Source organism: Sabethes cyaneus, chromosome 1 (genome assembly GCF_943734655.1).
Source record: "Sabethes cyaneus chromosome 1, idSabCyanKW18_F2, whole genome shotgun sequence".
In the NCBI taxonomy this organism is placed as follows: domain Eukaryota; kingdom Metazoa; phylum Arthropoda; class Insecta; order Diptera; family Culicidae; genus Sabethes; species Sabethes cyaneus.
The window spans coordinates 89,809,933-89,829,215 of NC_071353.1; the positions used below are offsets into that span (position 1 = coordinate 89,809,933).

At 38.1% G+C, this 19,283-nt stretch overlaps 2 protein-coding genes across 2 annotated transcripts; both read left to right on the forward strand.

The window, feature by feature from the left end:
• Positions 1-3,871: 3,871 nt before the first annotated feature.
• On the forward strand, positions 3,872-10,188 carry LOC128745928 (uncharacterized; the record flags this gene model as incomplete). Its single annotated transcript, XM_053842990.1, has 2 exons — positions 3,872-5,306; positions 6,331-10,188. Coding segments are annotated over 2 exons (5,277 nt in total), but the record flags the coding sequence as incomplete, so codon positions are not given.
• A 4,808-nt stretch (positions 10,189-14,996) lies between these two features.
• Positions 14,997-15,833, forward strand: LOC128732947 (probable serine/threonine-protein kinase clkA; the record flags this gene model as incomplete). Its single annotated transcript, XM_053826429.1, has 1 exon — positions 14,997-15,833. A coding segment is annotated over one exon (837 nt), but the record flags the coding sequence as incomplete, so codon positions are not given.
• Between the last annotated feature and the right edge of the window lie 3,450 nt (positions 15,834-19,283).

Genomic DNA, 19,283 nt, shown 5'->3' on the forward strand with positions numbered 1-19,283 from the left:
AGTTCCACCGAAAGTGGCTAGGAAAAAAAGGAACAAAGGCGATGCCCTTATCCTCAAAACTGAGGGGCCGATATATTCGGAAGTTTTAAAGGCCATGAGAGGGCATGATCAGTTGAAGGGTCTTGGCGCGGATGTGCGGAGTATCCGCCACTCTCGCACAGGCGACATGATTCTTGAACTCAAAAAGAACGCCACTGAAAAGGGTTCTGCTTACAAAGTGCTGGCAGAAAAGGTCCTTGGCGATAGCGTGCAGATCCGCGCACTAACGCCCGAGATGACGCTCCAGCTTAAAAACCTGGACGAGATCACCCAAGCGGGCGAACTAGCACGAGCTCTCAACGAGCAATGCAAAGCGGTGATGACTACCGAGGCAGTTCGTCTGCGTAAGGGACCGGCGGGAACCCAGGTAGCAACTATAAGACTTCCACTGGAAGACGGAAATGCAGCCCTGAAAGTGGCTAAGCTGAAGGTGGGATGGTCCGTGTGCCCACTGAGCGTGTTCCAGCAGCCGGAGGCCTGCTTCCGGTGCTTTGAGAGAGGGCACAGGTCCTGGAGCTGTAAGGGGCCAGACCGAAGCCACTTGTGTAGGCGATGTGGCGGTACGGGCCATACAGCGAGGGACTGTACTGCGCCACCCAAGCGCTTGATATGTACCGGCCAACGGGACGCTAAGCACACAACAGGAGGCTCGAAGTGCCCGCCAAACGCGCCGGCGACTAAAACACGGGCGTAGTGCAGGTAACGTAACTGAACTTGAACCACTGCCACGCGGCCCAGCAGCTGTTGTACCAAGCAGTTACTGAGTCGTTGACGGACATTGCAATCATCTCGGACCCATACCGCATCCCTGCCGGAAACGGTAACTGGGTGTCGGATAGGTCCGGGACGGCGGCTATATGGACGACAAGCAGGTTCCCGGTTCAAGATGTTGTGTCAACTGCAGACGAGGGATTCGTGGTTGCCAAAGTGGGTGGAGTGTTCTACTGCAACTGTTATGCTCCGCCGAGTTGGTCTATCGAGCAGTTTACGCGGATGGTAGACCGATTATCAGTTGTGCTGACTGTTCTAAGGCCGTTGGTTGTGGCGGGCGACTTTAACGCTTGGGCGGTAGAGTGGGGAAGTCGTCGCACGAATCATAGAGGCCGGATTCTGCTTGAAGCTCTGGCAAAGCTCAACGTAGATCTGGTCAACGTCGGCACCACAAGTACCTTCAGTAGGAACGGTGCGGAGTCTATCATCGACGTGACATTCGGCAGTCCTGGTCTGATAGGAGACTGGAGGGTAGACAATGGCTACACTCACAGTGACCATCAGGCGGTCCGCTATGGTGTCGGTCAGATAACGAGGCGGCAGGCGGCGAGTAGAGCCGACACTCCAACCACCCGTGGATGGAAGACATCATACTTCGATCCCGAAGTATTTGTGGAAGCAATCCGAAGAGAGTGCGGTGATCGTGGTATGCCCGATCCGAACGCTGATCATTTGGTTGAGGTACTGTCGCGAGCATGTGACGCTACCATGCCTAGGAAAGGTCGACATAGGTATGGCAGGTCACCGGCTTACTGGTGGACAGATAAAATTGCGGAACTCCGCGGAGCGTGCTTTCGTGCGAGGAAAATTATGCAAAGAGCTCGTTCGGACGAAGGCAGGGCTGAATGTCGAGTAGCACTTGCTGCTGCACGCGCAGCGCTTAAGAGTGGGATAAAAGCGAGTAAACGATCCTGCTTTAAAAGGTTATGTGCTAGTGCCAATGCGAACCCGTGGGGTGATGCCTACAGGGTCGTAATGGCAAAGACCAAGGGCGTGATGGCGCCCTCAGAGCAATCGCCAGAGATGCTGGAGCGGATCATCGAGGGCCTCTTTCCGCGCCACGAGCCAAGGCCCTGGCCCCAGGCCGCTGAGTCGTCCCACGGCCGACGTTCCAGTATCTCAGACCATAGCGTAGGATGGTCGGCCTCCCAGCCGAACATCCAAAGTAACGTGGGCGACGGCGGTTTGGCGGTCGGGGACGAAGTGACGGTTACGAATGAGGAACTCATTGAGATCGCTAAATCCCTAAAGGTGAGCAAGGCACCGGAGCCAGACGGAATCTCGAATATGGCCATTAAAGCGGCTATGTTAGAGGCTCCCGAGTTATTCGGAGCAGTAATGAGGAGATGCTGGAAATCATCGTTTATGTTCCCTGTGTTCAAGAAAGATGATAAGCATAGTGTGGAGCACTACCGTGGAATCACTTCATTGTGTGCTTGCTCTAAGATATTTGAAGCCACAGTCTATGACCATCTATTGTTTCATGTGAAGTCCTACATCTCCACTTCACAACATGGATTTTATCCTGGCCGATCAGTCTCAACCAACTTACTGGAGTTTACCTCGCTTTGTCTGCGTACAATGGAACAGGGCAATCAGATCGATGCCATTTACACTGATTTGAAAGCGGCTTTCGACCGAGTAAATCATGATATTTTGCTTGCTAAACTCGACAAATTAGGAGTGTCAACTAATTTGCTTTCATGGCTTAACTCATATCTACGCAATCGTAAAATCGCCATTAAATTGGGTCCCAGTCAATCGAGATGGTTCCAGAATGGCTCTGGAGTTCCACAAGGTAGCATTTTAGGACCTTTGCTATTCTCGCTGTCCGTGAACGACGTCACTCGACTGTTGCCTCCTGGAACAAGGCTGTGCTACGCTGATGATATAAAAATTTATCTGCCAATTGAAACCACCACAGATTGTTTGCAGCTTCAGAAATTGATCGAATTGTTTGTGGAATGGTGCAACTCCAATCGTATGCTTATCAGCACTCAGAAATGTACCGTTATTAGCTTCACTCGTAAAAAACAGCCTCTAGTGTTCGATTACTGCATCAATGGAACGTCTCTACAGCGGAGTAACAACGTCACGGATCTAGGCGTTGTGCTAGATAGCCAGATGTCGTTCAGACAACATTACACCTTTATTATTAACAAAGCGTATCGGCTGCTTGGTACTATCTTCCGAATCGGTAGAGATTTCTCTGATCCGGGCACACTACGTACTCTGTACTGCTCCTTAGTCCGTTCCGTTCTTGAGACTAGTTGTGCTGTTTGGGATCCTTATTATGATTATTGGATACTTCGCATTGAACGAATACAAAAACACTTCATACGTAAGATCTGCGGCAGGCTACCCTGGAGAAACCCTGATGCTCTTCCGCCATATGAGGATCTTTGTCTGCTAGTTGGGACTGCACCTCTTGAGCAGCGACGTAAGGATATCATCGTCAAGACTGCTCATAAGATCCTGTTGGGTGCTCTTGACTGCCCTGCCGTACTGTCGCAGCTTCAACTATACTGTCCCCTTCGGCCTCAAAGGACCCAACAGTTCCTACGCGTCGATTCTCAACGTACTAACTATGGACTTCATGAACCAGTTCGTCGTATGGCTTTGGAGTACACTCGTCGCGGAAATAGCATGGACTTTTAGCTACTTTTTGGTGCAGTTTTTAAAATGTTGGTTTGTGTATTTAAGTTATTTTACTGATTTTGTACTATGTATGTTTATTGTATATCGTTGTAAAAGACACTGGGTTTTTGTGCCACTTTGAGTAAGAGTATGTAACTTACTCAAGGTGGCTTTTCCCAATCCAATCTAATTTCATTAAGACGTAAAGTCGGATGAATTGAATTAAATAAATAATAATAATAATAATAATAATAATAATAATAATAATAATAATAATAATAATAATAATAATAATAATAATAATAATAATAATAATAATAATAATAATAATAATAATAATAATAATAATAATAATAATAATAATAATAATAATAATAATAATAATAATAATAATAATAATAATAATAATAATAATAATAATAATAATAATAATAATAATAATAATAATAATAATAATAATAATAATAATAATAATAATAATAATAATAATAATAATAATAATAATAATAATAATAATAATAATAATAATAATAATAATAATAATAATAATAATAATAATAATAATAATAATAATAATAATAATAATAATAATTATAATAATAATAATAATAATAATAATAATAATAATAATAATAATAATAATAATAATAATAATAATAATAATAATAATAATAATAATAATAATAATAATAATAATAATAATAATAATAATAATAATAATAATAATAATAATAATAATAATAATAATAATAATAATAATAATAATAATAATAATAATAATAATAATAATAATAATAATAATAATAATAATAATAATAATAATAATAATAATAATAATAATAATAATAATAATAATAATAATAATAATAATAATAATAATAATAATAATAATAATAATAATAATAATAATAATAATAATAATAATAATAATAATAATAATAATAATAATAATAATAATAATAATAATAATAATAATAATAATAATAATAATAATAATAATAATAATAATAATAATAATAATAATAATAATAATAATAATAATAATAATAATAATAATAATAATAATAATAATAATAATAATAATAATAATAATAATAATAATAATAATAATAATAATAATAATAATAATAATAATAATAATAATAATAATAATAATAATAATAATAATAATAATAATAATAATAATAATAATAATAATAATAATAATAATAATAATAATAATAATAATAATAATAATAATAATAATAATAATAATAATAATTATAATAATAATAATAATAATAATAATAATAATAATAATAATAATAATAATAATAATAATAATAATAATAATAATAATAATAATAATAATAATAATAATAATAATAATAATAATAATAATAATAATAATAATAATAATAATAATAATAATAATAATAATAATAATAATAATAATAATAATAATAATAATAATAATAATAATAATAATAATAATAATAATAATAATAATAATAATAATAATAATAATAATAATAATAATAATAATAATAATAATAATAATAATAATAATAATAATAATAATAATAATAATAATAATAATAATAATAATAATAATAATAATAATAATAATAATAATAATAATAATAATAATAATAATAATAATAATAATAATAATAATAATAATAATAATAATAATAATAATAATAATAATAATAATAATAATAATAATAATAATAATAATAATAATAATAATAATAATAATAATAATAATAATAATAATAATAATAATAATAATAATAATAATAATAATAATAATAATAATAATAATAATAATAATAATAATAATAATATTAATAATAATTTCGTAGAAAGCCAGAACCGTCATGAAATCTATCGCACTGTTTGCGAGGCAGACCACGGGTTCAGCGCTCTGCACCTGGCGCAGCATGACTATCAGCTGAACTGCGTTCTTAAAACCGACGAGGAAAAGATCGCAACGTGGAAGCAAAAAGAGCTGCATGGGACGCACCCCCATCAGTTAGAACAATCACACGTAGACAAAGCAGCATCAAATACGTGGTTGGTGCGAGGTGATCTCTTTTCGGAGACAGAAGGATTCATGGTAGCCATCCAGGACCGGGTTATTGCAACGAAGAACTACCGCAGGTACATATTGCACGAAAACATAGAGGATCGTTGCCGTAAGTGCAATGTAGTAGGGGAGTCGATTGAGCATGTTATTGCAGGCTGCCAAGCGTTAGCAGAAACAGCCTACCTCAATCGCCACAATACGGTTGCCAAGATTGTGCACCAACAACTTGCTTTGAAGCATAACTTGGTAAACTGCTACGTACCCTACTACAAATATCTGCCCCACCCAGTCCTGGAAAATGACTGTGTAAAGCTGTACTGGGATCGCGAGATCATAACGGATGTCCTCATACGTGCCAATCGCCCTGACATTGTGGTCTACAACAAAAGGATAAAGCGGGTCACCCTCATCGATATTGCTGTACCGCTAGACCACAATGTGCAATCAACTTTCTCGACCAAAATCACGAAATACCATGATTTGGCCGAGGAGTTACGGCAAAGGTGGCACCTGGAGGAAGTACGAATAGTTCCAGTAGTAATCTCTGCTACTGGACTAGTTCCCTGTACGCTACTGCGCTCCTTAGAAGAGTTGGAGCTGCGCACCGAACTACAAGTAATCCAGAAAGCGGTGGTTTTGGGTACCTGCAACATTGTACGGAGGTTCCTGAACCACCATAACTGATCCAACCGAAGCAAACATTCAAACACCAAAAAAATTAATAACTGATGAATGAGACCTCAGAGCCTAACCCCTTTGGCAAAACGGATAGCCCGGGGTAGGTGAAAGTTTCCAGCGTTACTGCTGAGAAGTGAAAAATTCTGATAATAATAATAATAATAATAATAATAATAATAATAATAATAATAATAATAATAATAATAATAATAATAATAATAATAATAATAATAATAATAATAATAATAATAATAATAATAATAATAATAATAATAATAATAATAATAATAATAATAATAATAATAATAATAATAATAATAATAATAATAATAATAATAATAATAATAATAATAATAATAATAATAATAATAATAATAATAATAATAATAATAATAATAATAATAATAATAATAATAATAATAATAATAATAATAATAATAATAATAATAATAATAATAATAATAATAATAATAATAATAATAATAATAATAATAATAATAATAATAATAATAATAATAATAATAATAATAATAATAATAATAATAATAATAATAATAATAATAATAATAATAATAATAATAATAATAATAATAATAATAATAATAATAATAATAATAATAATAATAACGTTTGCACGAGGTTGGAGACGGATATGTCCGGCAGGCCTAGAATGCTGGACATGTTCAATGAGCGGTTCCCTCGATTTGCCAACCAGCTTGACCGGAATAAGCTGTACACCCGACGACGAGCAATATTGACAAACAACATGCTCACTACCGCCGAGTTAGACAGCATCAAGCTGGAAGTGCAAAGGGAACTAGGGAGTACAGGGAACAGATCGAGCGATGTGTCGAGTAGGAGTTCTGTTGGGCACGATGCAGCACGGCGGGAATCGACTGCATCCATAAACATGTCAGTGGAGGAACCATCATTGCATGCTCCAGAACTAACAATGGATCAACAACGACAACAATTACTTGACGAACTAGCTTTCGAAATGAACGCAGCGGTTACACAATTTCGGGGAACAGACCCCTTATCCCGACACCGGATACCAAAGCTGCAATATTCCTTCCGGCTAACGAATGCAGTAAGAATCCTTAACGAGGATGTTTTGCCACTGTATACTGAAACCGCTGAGAACCTTGAGGAACTGCAATGTATAGTGTATTCCGCAGCTGTAGCCGTTGTGAGAACTATGGGAGTACGGACCTTCCCCCCAGGTAATGGTGAGGCCCATGTACGCCCCCAAACACGAAAACCCGCATGGATGCTACGACTAGAATCTAGGATAGCATCGTTGAGGGTGAAGATAGGTCGGTTAACACAATACAAGAGGGGAAACCGATCAGGAAGGCTGGTTCGTCAGGTGAAAGAAATCGTCAAGCCCGCAGAGCTCCTAAATCTCAGTGAACTCAACATCACTGAGATCCTCGACACCCAGGTACAAAGGTTAAGTGCTCTTGCTAAACGGATGCGACGTTATGTTGAATGTTCAAAGCGGAAACAACAAAACCGGATGTTCAACACTAACGAAAAGGAGTTCTATAACCACATCAGCAATAACAAAACCGATTACAGCGAGGGACTCCCAGAACTTGGCGAAATTACACAGTTTTGGGCCAATATATGGGAGAACCCCGCTCAACACAACAATAATGCGATGTGGTTGGTAGAAGAGGAAGAAGGCAGTGGTGAAATTGAACGCATGGCCCCCGTAGCAGTGACCGCCGAGGATATCCATGAGGCTACACGGTATACCAGGAATTGGGCCGCACCAGGACCAGATTTTGTGCACAATTTTTGGTATAAAAAGTTCTCTGCAATCCATGGGCGGATGGCGGAATGCTTCAACACGGTACTAAGAAACCCCCAGGAGCTGCCAGAATTCATCACTAAAGGGGTAACCTATCTTCTACCCAAAGATCGGAACACAACTAATCCCGCCAAGTACAGGCCAATAACATGTCTTTCAAGCCTGTACAAGGTGCTCTCGTCGGTAATCACCCAAAAGGTGCAGTACCATTGCGATGCAAATGGAGTGATGACTGAAGAACAAAAAGGATGCCGTAAAAACACACAAGGCTGTAAAGACCAAGTCATCATCGATGCAGTCATTGTGGGACAGGCAAGCCGAAATAGGCGAAACCTCAGTATGGCGTACATCGACTACAAGAAGGCATACGATTCAGTACCCCACTCGTACCTAATTAAGGTACTAGAATTGTATAAAATAGACGGTGGCATCATCAGGTTAATGAAGCACGCAATGGGAATGTGGAACACTTCACTCCACACTACCGACGGGATAGAGGTGTTACGATCCAGAACTCTCAGCATAAAAAGGGGGATTTTCCAAGGCGATACATTCAGTCCGCTATGGTTTTGCCTTGCGATGAACCCCCTCAGCAAAGCACTTAACCGAAGCAGCTATGGCTACCAATTGAAAAGTGGGACAACGAGTACAATAATTACCCACACCTTCTATATGGACGATCTGAAGCTGTTTGCGGAAACTATGGAGAAGCTGCGTCATTTGTTGCAGCTGGTGACAACGTTCAGCAACGATATTCGGATGGAGCTTGGCGTCGACAAATGTCGTCTCGTAAATATCCATCGGGGTAAAGTAATGGACGCTGAAAGTTTCCGCATCAACGAAAGGGAGGAAATTCGAAGTATGATTGAAGGTGAGTCGTACAAATACCTGGGATTCCTGCAACTGAAAGGTATTCACCACACGACTATCAGGAAAGAACTGCAGGAACGGTTCCTGTATCGTGTCAACCGTATTTTGAAATCACTCCTCTCTGCCGGCAACAAAGTAAAGGCGATAAACACGTTTGCCGTGCCTTTGTTGACATACAGCTTCGGGGTGGTTAAATGGACCAAAACGGATTTGGAAGCGATTGAACGTACCTTGCGAGTATCGCTAACCAAGCACCGTTCGCACCACCCAAGATCGGCAGTCGAAAGAATCACCTTACCACGCATGGAAGGAGGAAGAGGTGTCACTGACATCCAAGCGCTATGCGTATCCCAGATCGAGCAGTTGCGGAGATATTTCATAGATAGTCAGACTCGTCATGTTGTCTACCGCACTGTCTGTGAAGCAGACCACGGGTTCAGCGCCCTGCATCTGGCGCAGGAGCATTACCAGCTGAACTGCGACCTAAAAACCGTACCAGAAAAGGTCGAAACGTGGAAAGCAAAGGAACTACATGGGACGCACCCCCATCAATTAGAGCAAGCGCATATAGACAAAGTGGCATCGAATGCGTGGTTGGTGCGAGGTGATCTCTTTTCGGAGACGGAAGGCTTCATGGTAGCCATTCAGGATCGGGTTATTACGACGAAGAACTACCGCAGGTACATATTGCACGAAGATATAGAAGACCGTTGTCAAAAGTGCAATTCAGTAGGAGAAACGATCGAGCATGTGATTGCAGGCTGTCCAGCCTTAGCCGAAACGGCTTACCTAGGACGCCACAATGCAGTTGCCAAGATTGTGCACCAGCAACTCGCCTTGAAGTACAACTTGGTAAACTGTTACGTACCCTACTATAAGTACCTGCCTAGCCCGGTTCTGGAAAATAGCTGCATAAAGTTGTACTGGGATCGTGAGATTATTACGGACGTCCTTATACGTGCCAATCGTCCTGACGTTGTGATCTACGACAAAAGGAGGAAGCACGTTACCCTCATAGACATCGCTGTACCGCTGGATCGCAATGTCCAGTCAACTTTCTCGGCCAAAATAACGAAATACCATGACTTGGCCGAGGAGTTAAAGCAGATGTGGCACCTTGAGGGCGTACGTATAGTTCCGGTGGTCATCTCAGCCACCGGAGTAGTGCCCTGTAGCCTACAACGTTCCCTGGAAGAGCTAGAGCTCCAAAAAAATTTGGACAATATCCAAAAAGCGGTGGTTCTTGAAACCTGTAATATTACGAGGAGGTTCCTGAATCACCACAATTAAACACAGCTGGAGCAGACGTAACAACAAAAAAAAAATATATGAATGAGAACCACAGAGGCTAACCCCTCTTGGCATAAAGAAGCCCGAGGGTAGGTGAAAGTTTCCAGCATTTTTGCTGAGAAGTGCCAAAACTCTATAATAATAATAATAATAATAATAATAATAATAATAATAATAACGGGCTCAGCCCGTACACCGAACGCGAAACCGAAGAAGCAGCAACAGACACCACCAAGGCAATGCTGCACCTGCTAATGTTGCTACGGCTGACCGACGTCAGTCGCTCACCTTGGCAGGCCGCCAACGGCAGCGGATCATGTGGACGAGGGAGATGAACATGTATGTGATCCGCTGCTACTACGTTTGCACGAGGTTGGAGACGGATATGTCCGGCAGGCCTAGAATGCTGGACATGTTCAATGAGCGGTTCCCTCGATTTGCCAACCAGCTTGACCGGAATAAGCTGTACACCCGACGACGAGCAATATTGACAAACAACATGCTCACTACCGCCGAGTTAGACAGCATCAAGCTGGAAGTGCAAAGGGAACTAGGGAGTACAGGGAACAGATCGAGCGATGTGTCGAGTAGGAGTTCTGTTGGGCACGATGCAGCACGGCGGGAATCGACTGCATCCATAAACATGTCAGTGGAGGAACCATCATTGCATGCTCCAGAACTAACAATGGACCAACAACGACAACAATTACTTGACGAACTAGCTTTCGAAATGAACGCAGCGGTTACACAATTTCGGGGAACAGACCCCTTATCCCGACACCGGATACCAAAGCTGCAATATTCCTTCCGGCTAACGAATGCAGTAAGAATCCTTAACGAGGATGTTTTGCCACTGTATACTGAAACCGCTGAGAACCTTGAGGAACTGCAATGTATAGTGTATTCCGCAGCTGTAGCCGTTGTGAGAACTATGGGAGTACGGACCTTCCCCCCAGGTAATGGTGAGGCCCATGTACGCCCCCAAACACGAAAACCCGCATGGATGCTACGACTAGAATCTAGGATAGCATCGTTGAGGGTGAAGATAGGTCGGTTAACACAATACAAGAGGGGAAACCGATCAGGAAGGCTGGTTCGTCAGGTGAAAGAAATCGTCAAGCCCGCAGAGCTCCTAAATATCAGTGAACTCAACATCACTGAGATCCTCGACACCCATGTACAAAGGTTAAGTGCTCTTGCTAAACGGATGCGACGGTATGTTGAATGTTCAAAGCGGAAACAACAAAACCGGATGTTCAACACTAACGAAAAGGAGTTCTATAACCACATCAGCAATAACAAAACCGATTACAGCGAGGGACTCCCAGAACTTGGCGAAATTACACAGTTTTGGGCCAATATATGGGAGAACCCCGCTCAACACAACAATAATGCGATGTGGTTGGTAGAAGAGGAAGAAGGCAGTGGTGAAATTGAACGCATGGCTCCCGTAGCAGTGACCGCCGAGGATATCCATGAGGCTACACGGTATACCAGGAATTGGGCCGCACCAGGACCAGATTTTGTGCACAATTTTTGGTATAAAAAGTTCTCTGCAATCCATGGGCGGATGGCGGAATGCTTCAACACGGTACTAAGAAACCCCCAGGAGCTGCCAGAATTCATCACTAAAGGGGTAACCTATCTTCTACCCAAAGATCGGAACACAACTAATCCCGCCAAGTACAGGCCAATAACATGTCTTTCAAGCCTGTACAAGGTGCTCTCGTCGGTAATCACCCAAAAGGTGCAGTACCATTGCGATGCAAATGGAGTGATGACTGAAGAACAAAAAGGATGCCGTAAAAACACACAAGGCTGTAAAGACCAAGTCATCATCGATGCAGTCATTGTGGGACAGGCAAACCGAAATAGGCGAAACCTCAGTATGACGTACATCGACTACAAGAAGGCATACGATTCAGTACCCCACTCGTACCTAATTAAGGTACTAGAATTGTATAAAATAGACGGTGGCATCATCAGGTTAATGAAGCACGCAATGGGAATGTGGAACACTTCACTCCACACTACCGACGGGATAGAGGTGTTACGATCCAGAACTCTCAGCATAAAAAGGGGGATTTTCCAAGGCGATACATTCAGTCCGCTATGGTTTTGCCTTTTTTTTTCCCGTGTTGGGGACTTACCACTGCGACCATTATTTTGATCTATTGTGGTGTGTCCTCTTTTAATTTATGCCATGTCGTATCAGTGAGCTATCAAAGTTTGATGAGCCACCTCAACTACTGTTGGCATTTATCCCAATCAGGTGATGCATTTCGTATGAAATTTATCACCTGATTAGGAGCAGCATTCCAAATATCACAGGGCTGAGTCAGCCCCTTATCAAGATATCTACGTCGTTTATGATATAGTGCAACACAGTCGCACAACAAATGTTCGGAGCTTTCAATTTCATGATTACAAAAGCGACAGTTAGCTTCATTAAGTTTACCGATGAGTTTCAGGTGGTACTTACAAGGACAATGTCCTGTTATCAAACCGGTGTATGTGCTCAAGTCGGATTTTGAAAGGTTTAATAGTTTTTGTGATTGAAGAGCATTTGGCTCTATGAAACGTTTCGATTGCCGGGCATTCGAGGTAATATTCCAGTTAGACTGTACCTTTAGTTTTTCCAAATTCCTAAGTTCCATTTTAAGGGCACATGAAGATAGTCCAAAAAAGGGTTCGGGTCCTATGAACTGCATGGATGACCCCTTCTTTGCCAATTGATCAGCAGTTTCGTTCCCTTTGATTCCGCAGTGACCAGGAACCCAATAGAGGTTGACCATATTGCGACAGGAAAGTTTTTCCAACAGTTTTATGCATTCCCACACCAGTTTAGAAGTGTGAGTTTTTGATTTTAAAGCATTCAATGCTGCTTGACTATCCGAGCAAATGCATATATTTGCATTTTTGTAGTTTCTTTTTATGCAGATAGATACACACTCTAGTATTGCATATATTTCTGCTTGAAATACAGTGGGATGTTTTCCCATTGAAACTGAAACATGGTTTTGCCTTGCGATGAACCCCCTCAGCAAAGCACTTAACCGAAGCAGCTATGGCTACCAATTGAAAAGTGGGACAACGAGTACAATAATTACCCACACCTTCTATATGGACGATCTGAAGCTGTTTGCGGAAACTATGGAGAAGCTGCGTCATCTGTTGCAGCTGGTGACAACGTTCAGCAACGATATTCGGATGGAGCTTGGCGTCGACAAATGTCGTCTCGTAAATATCCATCGGGGTAAAGTAATGGACGCTGAAAGTTTCCGCATCAACGAAAGGGAGGAAATTCGAAGTATGATTGAAGGTGAGTCGTACAAATACCTGGGATTCCTGCAACTGAAAGGTATTCACCACACGACTATCAGGAAAGAACTGCAGGAACGGTTCCTGTATCGTGTCAACCGTATTTTAAAATCACTCCTCTCTGCCGGCAACAAAGTAAAGGCGATAAACACGTTTGCCGTGCCTTTGTTGACATACAGCTTCGGGGTGGTTAAATGGACCAAAACGGATTTGGAAGCGATTGAACGTACCTTGCGAGTATCGCTAACCAAGCACCGTTCGCACCACCCAAGATCGGCAGTCGAAAGAATCACCTTACCACGCATGGAAGGAGGAAGAGGTGTCACTGACATCCAAGCGCTATGCGTATCCCAGATCGAGCAGTTGCGGAGATATTTCATAGATAGTCAGACTCGTCATGTTGTCTACCGCACTGTCTGTGAAGCAGACCACGGGTTCAGCGCCCTGCATCTGGCGCAGGAGCATTACCAGCTGAACTGCGACCTAAAAACCGTACCAGAAAAGGTCGAAACGTGGAAAGCAAAGGAACTACATGGGACGCACCCCCATCAATTAGAGCAAGCGCATATAGACAAAGTGGCATCGAATGCGTGGTTGGTGCGAGGTGATCTCTTTTCGGAGACGGAAGGCTTCATGGTAGCCATTCAGGATCGGGTCATTACGACGAAGAACTACCGCAGGTACATATTGCACGAAGATATAGAAGACCGTTGTCGAAAGTGCAATTCAGTAGGAGAAACGATCGAGCATGTGATTGCAGGCTGTCCAGCCTTAGCCGAAACGGCTTACCTAGGACGCCACAATGCAGTTGCCAAGATTGTGCACCAGCAACTCGCCTTGAAGTACAACTTGGTAAACTGTTACGTACCCTACTATAAGTACCTGCCTAGCCCGGTTCTGGAAAATAGCTGCATAAAGTTGTACTGGGATCGTGAGATTATTACGGACGTCCTTATACGTGCCAATCGTCCTGACGTTGTGATCTACGACAAAAGGAGGAAGCACGTTACCCTCATAGACATCGCTGTACCGCTGGATCGCAATGTCCAGTCAACTTTCTCGGCCAAAATAACGAAATACCATGACTTGGCCGAGGAGTTAAAGCAGATGTGGCACCTTGAGGGCGTACGTATAGTTCCGGTGGTCATCTCAGCCACCGGAGTAGTGCCCTGTAGCCTACAACGTTCCCTGGAAGAGCTAGAGCTCCAAAAAAATTTGGACAATATCCAAAAAGCGGTGGTTCTTGAAACCTGTAATATTACGAGGAGGTTCCTGAATCACCACAATTAAACACAGCTGGAGCAGACGTAACAACAAAAAAAAAAATATATGAATGAGAACCACAGAGCCTAACCCCTCTTGGCATAAAGAAGCCCGAGGGTAGGTGAAAGTTTCCAGCATTTTTGCTGAGAAGTGCCAAAACTCTATAATAATAATAATAATAATAATAATAATAATAATAATAATAATAATAATAATAATAATAATAATAATAATAATAATAATAATAATAATAATAATAATAATAATAATAATAATAATAATAATAATAATAATAATAATAATAATAATAATAATAATAATAATAATAATAATAATAATAATAATAATAATAATAATAATAATAATAATAATAATAATAATAATAATAATAATAATAATAATAATAATAATAATAATAATAATAATAATAATAATAATAATAATAATAATAATAATAATAATAATAATAATAATAATAATAATAATAATAATAATAATAATAATAATAATAATAATAATAATAATAATAATAATAATAATAATAATAATAATAATAATAATAATAATAATAATAATAATAATAATAATAATAATAATAATAATAATAATAATAATAATAATAATAATAATAATAATAATAATAATAATAATAATAATAATAATAATAATAATAATAATAATAATAATAATAATAATAATAATAATAATAATAATAATAATAATAATAATAATAATAATAATAATAATAATAATAATAATAATAATAATAATAATAATAATAATAATAATAATAATAATAATAATAATAATAATAATAATAATAATAATAATAATAATAATAATAATAATAATAATAATAATAATAATAATAATAATAATAATAATAATAATAATAATAATAATAATAATAATAATAATAATAATAATAATAATAATAATAATAATAATAATAATAATAATAATAATAATAATAATAATAATAATAATAATAATAATAATAATAATAATAATAATAATAATAATAATAATAATAATAATAATAATAATAATAATAATAATAATAATAATAATAATAATAATAATAATAATAATAATAATAATAATAATAATAATAATAATAATAATAATAATAATAATAATAATAATAATAATAATAATAATAATAATAATAATAATAATAATAATAATAATAATAATAATAATAATAATAATAATAATAATAATAATAATAATAATAATAATAATAATAATAATAATAATAATAATAATAATAATAATAATAATAATAATAATAATAATAATAATAATAATAATAATAATAATAATAATAATAATAATAATAATAATAATAATAATAATAATAATAATAATAATAATAATAATAATAATAATAATAATAATAATAATAATAATAATAATAATAATAATAATAATAATAATAATAATAATAATAATAATAATAATAATAATAATAATAATAATAATAATAATAATAATAATAATAATAATAATAATAATAATAATAATAATAATAATAATAATAATAATAATAATAATAATAATAATAATAATAATAATAATAATAATAATAATAATAATAATAATAATAATAATAATAATAATAATAATAATAATAATAATAATAATAATAATAATAATAATAATAATAATAATAATAATAATAATAATAATAATAATAATAATAATAATAATAATAATAATAATAATAATAATAATAATAATAATAATAATAATAATAATAATAATAATAATAATAATAATAATAATGCAGCTGGTGACAACGTTCAGCAACGATATTCGGATGGAGCTTGGCGTCGACAAATGTCGTCTCGTAAATATCCATCGGGGTAAAGTAATGGACGCTGAAAGTTTCCGCATCAACGAAAGGGAGGAAATTCGAAGTATGATTGAAGGTGAGTCGTACAAATACCTGGGATTCCTGCAACTGAAAGGTATTCACCACACGACTATCAGGAAAGAACTGCAGGAACGGTTCCTGTATCGTGTCAACCGTATTTTGAAATCACTCCTCTCTGCCGGCAACAAAGTAAAGGCGATAAACACGTTTGCCGTGCCTTTGTTGACATACAGCTTCGGGGTGGTTAAATGGACCAAAACGGATTTGGAAGCGATTGAACGTACCTTGCGAGTATCGCTAACCAAGCACCGTTCGCACCACCCAAGATCGGCAGTCGAAAGAATCACCTTACCACGCATGGAAGGAGGAAGAGGTGTCACTGACATCCAAGCGCTATGCGTATCCCAGATCGAGCAGTTGCGGAGATATTTCATAGATAGTCAGACTCGTCATGTTGTCTACCGCACTGTCTGTGAAGCAGACCACGGGTTCAGCGCCCTGCATCTGGCGCAGGAGCATTACCAGCTGAACTGCGACCTAAAAACCGTACCAGAAAAGGTCGAAACGTGGAAAGCAAAGGAACTACATGGGACGCACCCCCATCAATTAGAGCAAGCGCATATAGACAAAGTGGCATCGAATGCGTGGTTGGTGCGAGGTGATCTCTTTTCGGAGACAGAAGGCTTCATGGTAGCCATTCAGGATCGGGTTATTACGACGAAGAACTACCGCAGGTACATATTGCACGAAGATATAGAAGACCGTTGTCGAAAGTGCAATTCAGTAGGGGAAACGATCGAGCATGTGATTGCAGGCTGTCCAGCCTTAGCCGAAACGGCTTACCTAGGACGCCACAATGCAGTTGCCAAGATTGTGCACCAGCAACTCGCCTTGAAGCACAACTTGGTAAACTGTTACGTACCCTACTATAAGTACCTGCCTAGCCCGGTTCTGGAAAATAGCTGCATAAAGTTGTACTGGGATCGTGAGATTATTACGGACGTCCTTATACGTGCCAATCGTCCTGACGTTGTGATCTACGACAAAAGGAGGAAGTACGTTACCCTCATAGACATCGCTGTACCGCTGGATCGCAATGTCCAGTCAACATTCTCGGCCAAAATAACGAAATACCACGACTTGGCCGAGGAGTTAAAGCAGATGTGGCACCTTGAGGGCGTACGTATAGTTCCGGTGGTCATCTCAGCCACCGGAGTAGTGCCCTGTAGCCTACAACGTTCCCTGGAAGAGCTAGAGCTCCAAAAAAATTTGGACAATATCCAAAAAGCGGTGGTTCTTGAAACCTGTAATATTACGAGGAGGTTCCTGAATCACCACAATTAAACACAGCTGGAGCAGACGTAACAACAAAAAAAAATATGAATGAGAACCACAGAGCCTAACCCCTCTTGGCATAAAGAAGCCCGAGGGTAGGTGAAAGTTTCCAGCATTTTTGCTGAGAAGTGCCAAAACTCTATAATAATAATAATAATAATAATAATAATAATAATAATAATAATAATAATAATAATAATTGTTGTTGTTGTTGTTGTTTTTTATTTACGACACTTTACACTCGTTAGTGCATTCGTGTCGGAATTTGATAACTTGGAAATACAGTCTGCTCAGTTTTTTGTCTAGTTCTTGTTAGATTTTAATTTTAGTTTTTCTTTTCTTTTACTTTTTACCTCTTCTTCTTCTTCTTCTTTTTTTTTACCCTCACTTTACAACCTATTGTATAAACCGGTTTCCTTCAGATAATTTAATATCCGCTCTTCGGTCTCGTTGTCATTGCGTATTGCTGCTTGTAGGCTGCAGAATTCGAAGTTCTGTTTTCTCCTGATATCGTCGTATTTTCTGCAGTATAGAATTATATGGCGTACATTAATATCCGTTCCGCAGCATTCGCATACAGGTGGTGATGTTTTTTTCAGCAGATACTCGTGTGTAAGTCTTGTGTGACCTATGCGTAACCTAGTAAGCACTCGTTGGTCGATGGTGTTATCCCGATCAGTCCACTTTGTCGTATTAGGTTTTATTTCCCGAAGTTTGATCTCATTTAGTTGTACCCAGCGATTTTCCCATTGACTACGTAATAGCTGTTTCACATGTTTTATTGCATCCATTCCTGGGATTGATGCGTTAATTGTTGCACTATTTCTACCTTCATTTGCGAGCCGATCTGCTTCTTCGTTGCCGTGAACCCCGGCATGGCCGGGAATCCAACACAGACGGATTCGATTTCGTAGCGTGTTCTCGATTTCTTGGATCCATGGGTGCTTAGATCTGCCGGATTCTATGGCTGATAAACAGCTGGCAGAGTCGGACAGTATTAGTAGGTTTTCCGATTCTCCGAATGAAGCAATTGCAGACTTGATTGCGAATGCTTCTGCTGAAAACACACTGCACTGTGGTGGTAGGCCAAACGCTAATTGCCTATATTCGCCAAAAACTCCTGCTCCTACTGTATTTTCACTTTTCGAGCCGTCGGTATATACGGTTTTCCACTGGCTATGACGGTTTGTTAAAAATTCTTGGACAACAGGACGCACTATTGCAGCTGGATCACCAGCTTTAATTTTTTTCTTTATATCCCACATTATGCGGGGTCTAGGTGTGTACCACATTCGGTCTGTAAGCCGTGCTCG